Raw genomic sequence first — 16,106 nt, 5'->3', positions numbered from 1 at the left:
CATTCTTGAGTCTGGATTTACGAAGCCAAAAAAATATAAAAAACGTGTGATTCTATGTTAATCACATCACTATTTTATAATGAGTTTAAAAAAACTCAACAAACTGAATCATTATAGGCATATACATTTGCTTCCTTCCATTTTTTCCTTCAGAAATCTAGATACCTAAAGTCTTTTACATAGCTAATTTGCTCATAAAATTTCCCCGCTAGAAGCCCGCACCTTTAACCCGCACTAACTCATCTTTCCTTACATTTATACGAGGCATTAAAAGTCCCACGATAAACTACAGATGACTCAATTTATTAACTCTCTCTTACTATCGGTACTACAAATAACGAGACACTCCTCGTTATCCCAAGAATTATCTCTGTGAGTTAATCTCTTGTATGTGAGAATGTTGGATTATTGAATAAGTGTTGCTTTTACGTGTTCTGTGTTGATTTTTAGTTAAGAAATTGTATTTTAAGCTTGTGAATCTTCGGGTCCAAAGAATGCTTCGAAAATCTTATTGTTTTTATAATTCATTTATTTTGTTATTAATAATATGTTACATTGTCTTTTAATTTATACTAGACAAAGCTTGCAAATATCGTTTGACAGGAAAGTACCTACAAACAATATCTTCCAAAATATAGTTCTTTGAACACCACAAGTACTAGAACCAAATGTTTACATAGCAACGATCTCATATTAACACGATTTCTAAATATAACACGTAAACTGTAAACTCCATTTATAATGCAAATAAGGTAAAGTTAAATAAATATAAAAACTGACGTCAAAATTGTATTAAATTATTCGAGCACGAACAAGACTGGACTTTCCACAAAAAGCGAATTGACATACAGGCCAGGACTTCTCAATATTCAAATATTTTATAAATGTCCATTATAATGTTTCTCCATAGTTCTCTTTTAAAATATCATGGTGGTAGAGTGGATGTCTGTCTGTACCGCATGTGACAGAAAGTCGTGAGCCATGACAATCAGAACAAATACTTCCATGCAATTAACCTTCTTTACTTTGTTATGTGCTGATATTATATGAGTAATACTGAGACATTGACGTTCAAAAGTGGTCTCAAAAACACATTGCTTTATGGGCCTGCCTATAGATAACATTCATGGATCCAATAACAGTTTAATTTAACAACTGACGCGATAATTTTGTTCCTTCAGTTTCACTGTCTATGTCAGGATCCTTTCTCATTATCAACAACATGATTACTATAAACGTTTAGCTCATTAAAACCACAGCTTAATTCTGCTAAGCTTGAGCTTGCAGTATATACGTGGCCGGTGTAATGATGGGCATGTCCCTAATCCCGTCTTTGTTGATGATCTTCACGAAGAAGTTCGGTAGACTGACGAACAACCTCGAGTGGACCTCGAAGACACATTGCTTTATTACTTCATACGCTTCGTCTTCTGTCATTTCTGGAGAGTAAAATTGTTATATTAATACAAGTTCAGACGTAGCAAGACATATACCTAAGCTATCGTTTCTATGTTTATTGAAATCTGTAGATATAATTAACTATAAGCGATAAAGCTCCTGCAAAAAATGTGAGCATATACCAACACAGAGGTTTTATGACAACGTATTTACTTCTACTACTCATTAAAAGTTGGAAACTTTGTAAACTTTGCATTCACTTTTCTAATTCTGCCTTAAAATAAAAGCAACTTACCAGGTTTATGAAATCGGTCCAATATGCCCAAGCTAAGCAGTCCTCCAAACCCGTGAACCCCAAAAGGCACCCTCACACTGGAAGCCAAGAAGTCCACGGTGTACAACTGTCCTCCATTCTCCGGGTCGTAACCAGCCACCAGCATGTTCACCATCGATGGGTTCTGTAGGGGGTACCAACATTAGTAATTAAAAAAAAACTATTAATTCACACGAACTGAACCGAACCGTAATTTGCAACAAAAATCACCACGTCCATCATTTTAAAATTACAGCTCCGATACGCAGAATAATTTCAAAAGTGACGTGCTTTAATTAAAATACAGAAACGATTTACTCTTGAAAAGATAATTAAATGGCTGTGCACTGTGCAGTAATTAGCAATGACATTAACATTCAAACTGACGAAAGTGTAACAGAAAACATAATTACTATGTACCTGTACTATACGAGTACCTGCTGATCTAGCAATGTACTGATACTTTCGTCCGTATAGCAAGTGAAGGTACAAATACGCCTTTATTCTTTGAAGGGAAAGGAAACGGTGTGGACTTAGTAGGCGCCTTGCACGGTAGTGGACATCTTTCAGCCGATGATGATGATGATTCAGAACTTAATAGTAATTTAGTCGACCAAAACACCTCATATTAGGTTATATCTCATACAAGCTATGTAGTCGTGCAGTCGTCTTTAGGAAATCCCAGTAGTAAACAAAATGATATGTAAATTACTCAATGCTCTACATTCAGAATATCTCGAGAGATAATATTTTACAACCTGTCAATGAGATAAAAGTGCTTTGTCTGTGTTTTACACACATTCTTCATCTCTTACATCAGCAGAGAATCGTCACCCATTGAAATTAGTTCAGAAAAGAACCTACCCCAGTTTTCAAAGCCTCCATCAGCGTCTTCCTGGTGAAATGAACAGCGGCTTCCGTGGTGAGCTGGTACCCGTTCCTCATCTTGTACAGCTGCACGTTCTTGGCGATGAACTGCGCGAACTGCACCCTGTCTCCCGGGTCCCCGATGATGCCCATCACCAGCTTATTCGACATGTGGTAGAACTTGTTCTCATCTGAAGAATTAAAAGTATATAATAACAATAAACAATGTAGATAAAGCGAAAGCATTATATCAGGCAGGACAGGATAGTGTCGGTTGGCGTTCTAATTTTATCTCCTACCCTGATGGGAGACAGACATTATAAACCAAATAGTTGTACAGAATAAAGTACGAGGAGTTCGCTGTTACCCAAATATGATATAACTTAAGTAATAATCACGGTTTACACGCGTATTATTTATGGAGAAAAGCTTTACTAGTATCGAGTTACAGAGGGACTCTTCAGCATGAGCGGCGTGCGCAGACGCGGTGATGTCACGTAGCCTGCTAGCCTAGTAGAGCTTTATTCATTAGTAATAAGTGATTAAATCGTAATTTTAAGTTAATTCAATATGTTTCACAATGAAAAAATATTAGTTCATTAAATTCAGTATTGGAATGCGGTAGAGCGGATTTTTGTTTTAACTACAGTTTTTCCATTGTGGCTGTTGAACCATAACAATTACTTTACAGGTGATAAGCAAGTAATAAAGCTTATCAACAATGTTTTTACCCATGAATTGTGAAACTGAAGTTGTAACCAATCCGTAAAGTATAGTAGTTATGTAGCCTACTTCATGATCAAGGTCATGTAAATTGTTCGGTTATCGGCAATACTCGCAAAAGGTACACTTTCATTTCTCTTATTCTGTTATCATCCGTATTTGTATTAACATGTTTCTCAATTACTTATGTAAAATGATTTGTGCACACTATATAAATAATCACTATGATTAAGCTAAAGTTTCTAGAAATGTCTATTCTTAACAATTAGCTAATCATCTCAGTTGTGTTTTCTTATCTCATCATATATTATCTCATATCATACATAATAATACCTAGAAACTAAAAAAATATAGAAGAATATCATGGTATTGCACGTGTCTGCAGCAAAATACCTACAATGAAACTCACTAATTGTAATAGATGCTACCAAGAGGAAAATTCAATAGAAAACGATACATTTCAATAGAAAAATAAATAACCTCGCTTTAATATCATATTGTTTATATTCTGATGTTATTACAACTGAAGTCACAATGGAGATACCTATTTTGTAATAGACCATAATACTAGATACGTGTCACGTATGAGTTTGTAAAAAGTTCGCGTTTTAGTTTTAAACACGACATTCTTCATACAATGTGTTTGTTTTAAGTATCGTTGAAAAAAAGAATGTGATACAAATCCATTGTCTAACAATTTCTATAATATCAATTCTTTCATTTCATTCAACACTGGCTACCGCATTAAATAGGTGGGTTTTACAACTCCAAGGTAGCAAAAGTCAACTCGGAGTTGCAGACTGCCTAGCGGGCTACCGGGGCTCCGGCAAAAAGAGGAGGAGTAGGAATGGTGTGGTTTTTAGTCAGTAAGAGTCTGACACTCTCGCCTCGCCCAAGGTGGAAAAAGTATTTGGATGACTTCATCCCCGGTTAGCAAGAGTGTTTACATTTTTGGAAATTGATTGATTAGATCCCTTTCAATACTAATAATTTTATGCGGTAGTGAGTGGTGTATTAAAATTACTAATAACTACCTAAGTAGGTGTAGGAAGGTAAGTAAGGCAAAACGTCACAAGGCTATGAATACTATGATTCAACAAGTACTAAGGCTTATAGAGCTAAACAGAATAGGTACCGTGTTTCATGACGATAATGCTCTGTGTGTTGGTCTGATCGGCTGCGATTATGGCGAAGTCCTTGCATTGCATGCCCATCAGACATTGCAAGAAAAGAGTCGTGCTATTAGGCATGATTACGAGCTAGTAACTTAGGAACAAATTGGAGAAGTAAAAAATATCACAACAGAATAAAGATGATTACAAACAACAAACAATGACATTGACGTTTCATTTACAGATAAGGACATAGAGGAAGATAATTCTATTTTCTCTGTTGAGTTTTTGATTAAAAAGTTACATTTCATGTTGATGTAGCATGATGGGCATTTGCTCATAATATCTTGAAAGAAAGTAGTAAACCTATATGACTAGCTTTTGGGATACAGCTGGTGCCAGTTTCGTCTGCGGTCCTTCGTGTCTGTCTTAATGTAGTACCTACACAAAGATACTAACGTAGATACCCCTTCTTTTCTTTGTAATAAAGTGTATCAAACTAATGAGTTCTTTGGAATCGGAGCTTTCATAATACAGTACTTGAGAATCAAACTTTCCTACTTTATTGTTAAGAATCACTTACGGTGTTCACATATAACTGCGACTATGTCTTCAATTTCTCGTGAACCATCACAATTTGCAGTTACCTCACTGATAGGAGGCGAGGTGTCAGATTTGACACCATACACTACTGTCTGCATGTGGTACTAATTACTCGTTGCATAATCCCGATGTAAACATTCGATTGTTTGTGAGACCTTTATTATTGCATACGTAGATACACAATAAGCAAGCGATACTGATAGAATAGATATCATCAATTTCTGGAACCAATAACTTTTGAAGTGGTTTGAAGTAGTGCCCAATAAATCTTAACCACGTGAAACGATATTAAGCACGTGACATTATTATGTAGTCATCTTTTTGCCAAGTGGTGCATAAATATGATCATATTATTTTGTAACTCTAAATAAATAAATTATAGTATTCTCTCGAAGTTTCCAGAAATAATTCCCAAGCCCTAATGTTGGGAAGCTCCCATGCCATTTGACTTGCATTGTGTCATCCCGTTGTAAGTCTGAGAACTGCATTGTTGGCACACTATCACAGTATCAGCATCAGATACTGTGTGAAGCTTAGCCTGATCTTATTGGGTTGGCTAACAGTGCTCGCTGTGTTTACTTCTTACAGACATTCAGTATTGTTGGTTTCTTTTTGTTCTCCACTAGGTTCCCCGGTGGGTTACCCGGTTGCAGACACAATAACTGCTTCATTGCGATTGTAATTATGTTGATTCTCTTCGTTGGTGCTTTGCAGATGTGCGATTGTGACTTCAATGTTATCTTAGTTTTTATGTGAAATGAATTTATCCGGAGTGAGATGTCTGCTTTCTTGTCTATTGAGGATAAAGAAATCGTGTCACAAGACGAGTTTTGTAAGGTTAAATTTAAATACAAAATAATTACGTAATTAATCGTCTCTAGATGAGTAGTTTAACTTGAAATACTTAAGGAAAATCAATTGTTTCTAATAAGTTTTTGTTCACAGTGGGTGTTCGGTCGCCGTATTTCATTTCATTTTAATATTCTTTTTTGCTATTACCTAAACATGGACATTTTCTTTTATAAAATTTCACTCCAAAATGTTTAACTATTCTATCTTAAGAATTGGAATTACAAGAATTTAGTGGACGCGACCTTTTCATACAAAGACCATCACTGCCTGGAATTCAGACCCTTGCGAGGGCTGACCATGGAATGTGATGAGAATGGGATGACATGACTTTATAAATTAAATTTAAGTTGGACCTCGGCTCAAATAAAACCTAACTATGTAGGTATGTAGGCTTTGCCTCAACTAACTACTTGTAATGGGCTCAAAAAATATAAAGGGGCGAAGGGTCAGGGTATTTGAATAGTAACCTATGATTAAGTCTAGCGGTAGGTTTTGGTATATAATTTGAGATAATTAAGTTTATCTTAGGGTCACGAAAGGTTACAGTGATCCTCGATATCGTATAAAAATCCTTGTAATTTATAGATAGTTATGATGATTATGGGCCTATAGGCCAGCAGTAGATACTAGATTGTCAAAAGCTGCTGACGTGTGATGTTATACAATTTATTTATGTTTTTTTTTTTGTTTACAGGTAAACTACCACAGCTACAAAGATGGATGGACTAAATTCAAACTGTTAAATAAAAAACAAGGAACAGTGACAAAAGATAGTGAAAAGTGAAAGTGGAAAAGAGACAGAATGCCGGATACACTGTCGTTATCAGCAGGAGTCAGCCTCGGGCTGCTGGCGGGCATCGTGTCGGGAGTGTGCTACCTCGTAGCCAATGGAATGTCGTGGCCGAAGTAAGTACTTACCAATTCTCACTAGCCTTTTATAAACTTACGTGAAACTGTAACTTTGTTATCACAAAGTAAAACGTAAACAAACCTTTGTTGTTGCTAAAAATCTTGATCTTGACCAAAAACACGGTAACGAGTGCCGGTAAAATAAAAAGTACGTTGTGCGGAAAAGCGCGGGAAAGTCTCGCAGTATACGCATCGCAGCGACATCTATTCATGTTGTAAGGGAATATAAGTTCTGAACACACCGCCTGTAGTTGGCAACTGTGAACATAGATGGCGTTACTATACATTAAATCTTGCGGCAAAATTATTTTTTATTAATTTTATTATGCAAAAAAGTCAAGTAACTATCCAATAAAATCTAACTTTTGCTTACATAATAAATAAATTAACGTTTTAATTGTCACAGATAATTGAATTAAATCTTGTATAATGCTTATCTCAGTTTCATAACAATAATTAGTTAATTAAATTATGCATATTAAATCGGAAATGTTGATGAGCGTTTGTGTTAGTTTCGTCACTACCCCGAAAGGCCCGGACTCGGACAAAATGTCTGATGTTGCGCGCCGAGCGTAACTGACGAGTCGCGGCGTTCGCTTTTTATACGTTTTGCGTTTTCAAAACACAAATGTCGCGTTAGTCACGTTGGAAACCGTTACGGATAGGGTTGCCACCCAGGGAACATAATAATATAACCGGCAAAAACTGATTGACATCATCATCATCACTCGGGACACGTTTACTTACTGTTAAACAGGTCCCAGGTATTTATAATAATCAGCATGCTTAGCGGGCGGTTTGGGGGTGTTAGATTGTCGAAGGGATCACCAAAAGGAAGGGAGAAGATGCTACTACTTGTCTCTCGATGGTCAACAGCTATAATGTGATTATTCACAATATTTGCATATGAGAGAGCAATGTTTACAACAATGCGTCAGTAAGAACAGATTGACTCTCGCACATTCCTATTTCTAAAAACTTACTACATACTTATAACATAAATTGACAACTCCTCTGATGTTCTTCGGCAGCCTCGGTCCCGATTGCTTAGGTTCCATTAAGTGATGCATCTGGTCAGCTATCTCTCTATCCTTTAAAAAAACAATAACGCACCAGCCGTTCAAGCTCGACAACCCTAGCGGTCTGACCATGATAGAATTAACATTTTAACGCAACTTCGCAATGTAATTGTTGTAATCGGTGTTACATGCGTGACAACCCTGGGTTCTCACATTACATCCGAACTGTCAATGTTTGACCAGGATTTTGTGACCTTAAAGTGGAAAATTCGAATGGAGAATCCTCGACTAGGAAAGACGAAGGGGACTTCCTTAATATAACTGTCTGATTCGTAGAATCGATGGTCTTTTTTTAAGGAGGGAACAATCACCCAATGCCTTTTCCCGTCTTAGGTGAGGCGAGAAGGAGTATCAGACTCTTACTGACTAAAAACCACCCCGTTCCTACTCTTGCTTTTCGAGCTGGAGCCCTGATAAACCCGCTAGGTAGTCCGGGAGTCGGTGGTCTGGCGTTCGATTTTGGAGCTGATCAAAATATTATTGGAAATTTTGGTTATAAATTCAACATTTAATTATGACTTTTTTTTTTTTTTTGTAACGCGATGGAAATCCTCATGGACTTCCCACGCCGTGGGGACGACGGGGGGGTGTGCCGGACTCTTACCGGCTAAAACCACCGCGGTGTTCCTCCACTGCCTGTGGCCGTGATCCGGGCTGCCCTCACGGATTCACCGCACCCGGCAGGCTTCGACCTACCGCTACTTTTGCGGCAGGTCCCGCCACGTTAGCGGCCCTGGGAGGCTGCTTCCCTTCCTCGAGTAGCGCGCGTGGAACACTACGCTAACACCTACTCTCGCCTATACAGCGGACGTCTGACTCCCCCAGTCAGTCGCCCGCAGGCCTTTCCTATGGAGGTCGTAAATCGGCTGCCGCCTCACGGCGCTGACGATCGGCGCGTCTACGGCGAGAGGGAAAAGATGTTAACTCCTCAGCCGCTTCCTTTGTCAACATGACTTGTTCACAGAAGGAAGCGACTCCGTCCCATGCACTCTCACTGTCGACCATAGCTTGTACAACAGTCGACAGTGAGAGGTCTGTCCCGCCGAGTACTGCAATGAGTTCACGGCGCGGCTCTGCCCATGCAGAACATTCTTCGAGCGAATTACGACTTTACAGTAACTATGAGAAGGGACAGAGAAACTGCAATTAAACTTCTCTCCACGTTTTAACGGAAATGCAGTTACATTATATTTTATGTACTCTTTGAAAAATATTTTAAAGGGTTCCCATCCTCTTTAAACAAGCCCCTCCAAACTTCCAGCCACTACCGACCCAAGGGTTGCGGCATTAACCAAGCAGAAAATTAAATATGGATCCATTGAACCGAAATAAAATGTTCAATATTATTATGAAACAATGCACCAAAGTCAAAGTCAAATTACTCATATCAAATATTTAATATATACTAGTAAGGCACTTTTGAACGTCAAAGCAAAATATAATAATATTAAACATGTCTGTCTGTCGATCAGTACTTTAGTAAAGCTATTTGCTCGTTCCAAAATGAAGATTCCTATGGAGAAGAACGAGCAAGAAACTCCTTAGGTTACATCTTTTCAATCAGATTCACAATACAATTCTTGGTGACATTGTTTAGATCTTCACCATCATCTTTATAATCCTGCCTACCTCTTTTTTGTTAGTACCAACCAAGCATTCCTAACCTAGTTATCACTAGGTGACATACACATAGGTAACGGTTCTCAGACCTCCCCTACCGGCCCGATAACACACAAGTTAACTCGCCCAGCTGTGTCCGTTAGAGGGCGCCTCAGTAGCGGGCGCCTATCGAGCATGTCACGTCATGCTACAATGACCACCGGCTGTGTCGTGTGTCGCGTGTCATACTGCATTCCAGGAACATGGGGTTCTGTATGGTTTTAGTATTTAGGGATTTTTGAACCTTGTTTTATGGAATAGGGGTTTTATGGAATAAGTGGCAAACGAGCATGCGGGTCACCTGATGGTAAGTGATCAGCCCCGCCCATGGATACCCGCAACACTAGAGGACTCACAGATGCGTTGCCGGTCTTTGAAAATGAAACCCTATATGGTTGCTAATCGGACAAAATGTTATGAAGCTTTCTTATATACCTGCTACTTGTAACCGGCGACTTACGACCTTATTTCTTAAATTACTTAAATACTTTAAACACATTTTTATGAATGTTTGATATTTCTAATACTTAGTTACTTACTAATACAGTTTGGGTAGCTACCAAAACGAAATGTACTTGAATAAGACAGCATTCATATTAATTCGTCTTTAAATATTGTTAACAACAATATTCTCTAACAAAATATTACAATCAGTTATGTGCTACGACGGTGCTACGAAACGTAGCACGTGGGAACCCCTTACTTCATACTTGTAAGATTGCAAACTTCTCGTTAGATATTCTTTATTAATTGTAATAATATTACTCAAAGATTAATACGGTTACTTATTCTATCCATATTTTGGCGGATCCCAGAATCGAACTCCCTTCGTACTTACATCGACGACCACTCACCCATACCGGTCTACCATTAAATTACTTCATTACGTGGAACAATATTGACCTTGAATCATCATTACACATTAACCTACACTACGCATGTTGATGCTAGCACATCAAGCTACCCCTATCGGTAATATTTTACAATTAATTTTCAACTTTAACTTAAGGTAGTACAATTGAAAATCTATCAATCAGTCTATTGGGTAGCTTGATGTGCTAAAGCCTGTATGCATTCAACTATGGAACTGTATGGAACATAGGCGTTCGAAATTCGAATTCAAAAGGGGAGTGTATATCGCGCGCGCGGCTCGCTATCGTTCAGTTCACTTCATTCACTCAGCCCGCGCTCATGCCGCCGAGCGGAAGTTCGGAAACGGACAGCTTCCGTCACATTTGAATTTGGATTTTGTGTTCTAGTGTTGTGTTTGTGAATTGTGATTTTGTGAATTTGGAATTGTATTTAAAGGTAGGCCTTAAAATTATGTATATTAAGTGTCATTGTTGTTTGGCAAAATTTTAAAACGCGAAATATTAGTATGGCTAGAAAATCTCTGAGTGATATCATAAAATATGTATCAATGCATGAGTCTAGGTATTGCACCGCCTTTCTCTTCATGCTGTCATTCCTCGTAATTACTTTCATGTTAGGTAGATAGTGCTGAAACTGTAGCATGAGTCATGTCCACATTATAATGAACAATATCTCTACATATAGGTATACATAGGTGTACTGTGTCTAAGTACTAGAGGTCCTTAGAGGGTAGTTGGAAATAGGGATCAAATGTTGGGCGTCACATGAAGCCCTTCGCGTAGTGAGGGTGGTTTAATAAGACAAGATGTTGTCCTTGAGTATCGAATAAAGCCGGTACATGATATTCAAATAGTAAATCTATATTCTTTTTCATTTGAAGCTTTTGTGACCACTAATGTAGGCACACCCTGAATTCCCTGAAATCAATTAATACTACTATAAAAATTTGCAAACAAATGAACTTCCAGAAAGCTCTGTTATCTTCTTTCTTATAAAGACCCAACAAGTCTTGTAATTAACAAATAGCAGTACTTATGCAATAACAGTCGGCACACATAGGTAAACATTATTCATCTTCCTCAAACTAAATCAACACAAAACTAAATAAACCGCTGTTGCGGTGAAAACTTGAAACAAAGGGAAATAACCCAATTTACTTTACTTTTTTTCTTTTTTCTGGAATCAAGTAGTAGTGTAATACTGAGTAACAGTGAAAGTGCACTGAGCTGGGTAACCTATCACGTACGTATTGTGCGCAGGCGCATCAATCGATTACCACGGATCTACGCAATGCTCGTGCGCAGGCTGCACGCTGGATAGTGGACCAACAACTCATAGTTCGGAAAATGAGTTGGTGGAAATGGGAAAAGTGATAGGAGTATGTTTATCCCTTCGCTGGATTCACGAGAATCGACAGACAGACATATTTAATAATTTAATAATGTACTCGTATTGATCAATTGAACTGCTTTGACGCTACCCATTCGGGAAGTCTGCCTGGTTGTAGAAGGTAAAATTATGTCATTCGAACTTTTTATGTTCAAAATACATACATACAAACATAACCTCACGCCTGTCTCCCATGGGGGTAGGCAGAGACAATGGAACGCTAATTGCCACGGTTCTTACACACTTCTTTCGCTTCATCAACAGTCAAAATAATACTAATAAAATTGCAAATTATTGCTTATTATTTATAGGTATTAACCAAGCAAATTATTATTTATAGGTATTAACCTAGGTAGATATTTTTGTCTAGTTTTTAGTCTGACATTATCGAGTGGTTTTAGAAAACCTGACTTCGTAATAATGAACTAAAAAATAATAACAAGGCTATGAAAATGTTGGATTGCCAATCTTGACGTAGACCACAACAGCGAAGTGACCCAATGCCATTGTTTCCTTAAATACAATGTATTTAGCACCCAGACACCCTTGGACATTGACAAAATGTCAGCTCCACGAAGGTCATCGTACAAATACTCGTGATTCAGTCGTGATTAGATAATTTCCACATATCAAATATTAAGCTTCAGTGACTGACAACAGACCAGAAATTAAATAAACAATGCGACCTCATAAAGGAAACATACCTCTTTTTTTAGGGGTGGAAATTATCCAATGACTTCTTCTCCAGCTTTGGGTGAGGCAAAAGAGAGTGTCAGACTCTTACGGACTAAAAATCACCCCGTTCCTACTCATAATTCGAGCTGGAGCCCTGACATCCTGCTAGGCCGTCTGTAACCCTAGATTCAAAACATACCTAAGATTATAATAACATAGCCACATATTAGTGTTGACTAATATGTCCTGAGCCTAAAATCGTTCTCAAAAAATGCATTGAAAAAGATTTTTTGGAATAGTCTATTCTAGATTATCACAATCGTACGAATACGTACTTCATTGTGAACTTTAGGAGTCATAACGGTTTGATATAAAACGTTATGATTTCAGCAACTGATAGAGGACACACAAAGCAAATAATAGCTATTCAAATCTCGCGGCTAATTTCACTTTAATCACGGCATGCAGCATACAAGGAGACTGACAGTACAGGGAAGTTTTGCAACAATAGCCCGCTGCGGCCAGACAATGGCTACCCCAGATAGACCACAAAACGCCGTGTAATTAATACGTAATCGATGTCAACCGCAAGTTTTGCGACATCAACACCAAAACTCGAAACTAATTGCGAACACAGAACTACACTGTGACACAAATAAAACAAGTCAATACCACAACATCATACCACCGTGTCACAGCTGGAAAACGGTTATCGGATATAAGCCTACCGATTTCGGAAGTAGTTCCCAAATTATAGTAATTCACGATTATTTAATACTACTCATTTCGGTCGGTTGTCAGCTGTTTTGACGTGCCAAAGAGCGCATCGATACGGTTCGTTGCGCCAACCGAGTCCGTTGTTCGTCAGAATTTATTTTGTTCCTCTATGCTATGGGTCTATGGAATGTTGCCTTTTTTTGTAAGAGAGCGAAATAAAGTAAATGTAATGTTTCCATTGGTTGAATCAAGTTCGAGGTTGGAGAAATTGAGACAAATAGATCAAAAGCGCCGACGTTTTTGCTTTGAGCGTATTTTCTACTACGTTCAACATCATCATTACCGCTGAAAAATAAATTTTGAACACCTCAACTTACCTACTGTAGTTGCATAACAAAATAAGAATTCTTGCATCTGTTTTAGTCTAGATGCCCAGGTACCAAAGGTATTGTGTCTCCTAGATAGGACAGAGTGTTTACCCAGCCCCGCAGGCCCCCATTTCGATCAGTCTTGAGCTTAAGCTTTAAGTTTAGAAGAAGTATAAAATAAGGCATTTAATTGAATAATAAATTACGCAACTGCTTATTATTCCTACAGCGAAGGTTCAATTTCCTGCGCCTGCGCACGTGTGTCTAACTTCCGCAAAAACCCAAAGACAATGACGAGACAGGATTGAATAATATTACAGACAGACAGACATATGGACAATAATAACAAAACCACGCTTATATTCCATTGTCATCATCGCTAGCGTAGAGCTAGCTCTAATAATACCTAACTATAGAATTTAAGTGTGGGAGACCCATGCTTAGGGAAGAATGAGCCGGCTCGACCGGAGTACCGGAATACCACGGCCTCACAGAAAACCGACGTGAAACCACGCTTGCGTTGTGTTTCATTCTGTAAGGTTACCGGAGGCCCAATTACTTCTCTTCCCAATCTTCCCAATCCCCGATTCCCCAACCTTAAATTCCTAACCCCCAAAAGGTCGGCAACGTACTTGTACCGCTTTATTGTCATTTTAATGGCATAAAACGGTCACATACCTGAATTTTGTGCTTAGAAACAAATCGGTCATACATTTTTAGGTATTTCTCAGCACAGATTTGTCGATGGCATTTTATACTATGACCAATAAAATCATATAGAAATGAGTCTACCACACCAATTAATACCCAACACATGAATCGTGCCATATTCGGTCACGAAGCACCGACGGCTGCAGGTATACCGGAAGGTTGACAAACTATGATAGGTACTGTGTGTGTTGTATGTATACTTATTGAGGACAGCTCATTTGTTCACTAGTTACACTGCCTAAACGATACTATACTGTGTCGTAGTAATTGGGATGATTTTACTATTTTTTCAATTTGTCATTTGATTCTATCAGTCTTTTATTTGGCTGTGAAGTGGACACAGGGATCCCGAAGGTTTCAGGAAAGATCCTTTTGACTGAAAATTCTTAGTACAACATGAAGCTTGGGTTTGGGTCCCGTTTGTGACTATAGATTTTCAGTAAATATGTATAAGTATAAAAATCTGATTGAGATATCTAGTCGTATTATAGTAAGTCGTATAGCAAGCGCCTGCAAGTAAACATTGCAAGTCGCGTTGCAGGAGCGTGATATTCTTTCTGAGCAGGCGCCAATAGTCAGTGTACCAGTATACAGGGTTAAAGGGTAAGTCGACCTAAATCCTTTAAGACGTGATAGTTTACATCATTCCTGACTGATTTGACCATGGGACCCCATATCCCAAACTTAACCGTTTTCAAATTATCGGCATTTTAACTTTTTTGATAAAATTTCCCATTTTTTTGGCAATTTCTCCCTTGTTTTGTCTTTGGTGGCTAAATTTTGTTTTGTTTTTGCTTTTTTGTGTAGTAGATTAGTTGCTTTATTATTTAGAAAACTAAAACTGTAAATAACTGTACCAACCGAGTCGTAGCAGACGATCGAATGTTAAAAAAAGTAAATAAATTTGTGATAAGTTGTTTTTCTTTGTAAGATATTTAAAAAAAAGTCTATGACAACTGTTCTGCAAATGTGCGTTAAAATATCTACAATTCTTCAGCTTTCTGATAAGGTATAACAAGATAGGGAATAATTTGAATTCTTTGCCAAAACATCGATGAAGTACTACAAGGTAGTAATAAGAATATCGATATTTAAGCTTCAAATTTAACTTGAGTCAGATAACAAAATAAAACAAACTGGTTCACTTCACTTCAGAAGGAATGTCAGGGAGTGGCTTTTTTTTTGAGTGGAGAAAATCATCCAATGTCTTCTCCCACCTTGGGCGAGGCGAGAGGGAGTGTCAGACTCTTACTGACTAAAAACCACCCTGTTCCTTCTCCTGCTTTTCTAGCCGGAGCCCCGGTAAACCCGCTAGGTAGTCCGCAGCTCCGGATCAGGCATCAGCCCTACTGGGCCCCATCTGTGGTGGTCTGATGGATATGATGGATGAAGAATTGTAGATATTTTAGCGCACATTTGCAGAACAGTTGTCATAGACTTTTTTTTAAATATCTTACAAAGAAAAACAACTTATCACAAATTTATTTACTTTTTTTAACATTCGATCGTCTGCTACGACTCGGTTGGTACAGTTATTTACAGTTTTAGTTTTCTAAATAATAAAGCAACTAATCTACTACACAAAAAAGCAAAAACAAAACAAAATTTGGCCACCAAAGACAAAACAAGGGAGAAATTGCCAAAAAAATGGGAAATTTTATCAAAAAAGTTAAAATGCCGATAATTTGAAAACGGTTAAGTTTGGGATATGGGGTCCCATGGTCAAATCAGTCAGGAATGATGTAAACTATCACGTCTTAAAGGATTTAGGTCGACTTACCCTTTAACCCTGTATATGTATAGTAAAACGTATTTAATACAGGTATGTTACTACGATAAATAAAAATAAAATAAGATT

The 16,106-nt window shown here is 37.9% G+C and overlaps 2 protein-coding genes across 6 annotated transcripts in view; one reads left to right on the top strand and one right to left on the bottom strand.

The window, feature by feature from the left end:
• Positions 1-16,106, top strand: part of LOC118279336 (uncharacterized) — a 102,692-nt gene that overhangs the window by 9,677 nt on the left and 76,909 nt on the right. For 4 of the 5 annotated variants that reach the window (XM_035599005.2, XM_050698718.1, XM_050698716.1 and 1 more), the window contains exon 2: positions 6,563-6,774. In XM_035599005.2, the coding sequence (XP_035454898.2) occupies positions 6,671-6,774 (104 nt within the window). In that variant the 5' untranslated portion in view covers positions 6,563-6,670. Of the gene's footprint in view, positions 1-6,562; positions 6,775-16,106 lie in introns of those variants that run through there. The other variant, XM_050698717.1, reaches the window with a different exon arrangement.
• On the bottom strand, positions 1,214-4,632 carry LOC118279396 (proteasome subunit beta type-2-like). Its single transcript, XM_035599092.2, has 4 exons — positions 4,437-4,632; positions 2,576-2,769; positions 1,694-1,856; positions 1,214-1,439 (listed from the first exon to the last, which is right to left on the bottom strand). Exons 1-4 carry the CDS (start codon positions 4,549-4,551, stop codon positions 1,270-1,272), a joined length of 642 nt encoding a protein of 213 aa, XP_035454985.2. The 5' UTR covers positions 4,552-4,632; the 3' UTR covers positions 1,214-1,269.

The sequence above is a fragment of the Spodoptera frugiperda genome, chromosome 15, assembly GCF_023101765.2.
Source record: "Spodoptera frugiperda isolate SF20-4 chromosome 15, AGI-APGP_CSIRO_Sfru_2.0, whole genome shotgun sequence".
In the NCBI taxonomy this organism is placed as follows: domain Eukaryota; kingdom Metazoa; phylum Arthropoda; class Insecta; order Lepidoptera; family Noctuidae; genus Spodoptera; species Spodoptera frugiperda.
This window is presented reverse-complemented; position numbering and strand designations above follow the sequence as displayed.

Bases quoted from the DNA above. Each gene is read 5' to 3' on its own strand.
- LOC118279396 (XM_035599092.2), bottom strand. From the start codon at position 4,551: ATGCCTAATAGCACGACTCTTTTCTTGCAATGTCTGATGGGCATGCAA. The intron at 2,770-4,436 runs GTACCTATTCTG...TTAATTCTTCAG, and splicing joins CATTATCGTCATGAAACACG to ATGAGAACAAGTTCTACCAC. The intron at 1,857-2,575 runs GTAGGTTCTTTT...TACCCCCTACAG, and splicing joins TGGAGGCTTTGAAAACTGGG to AACCCATCGATGGTGAACAT.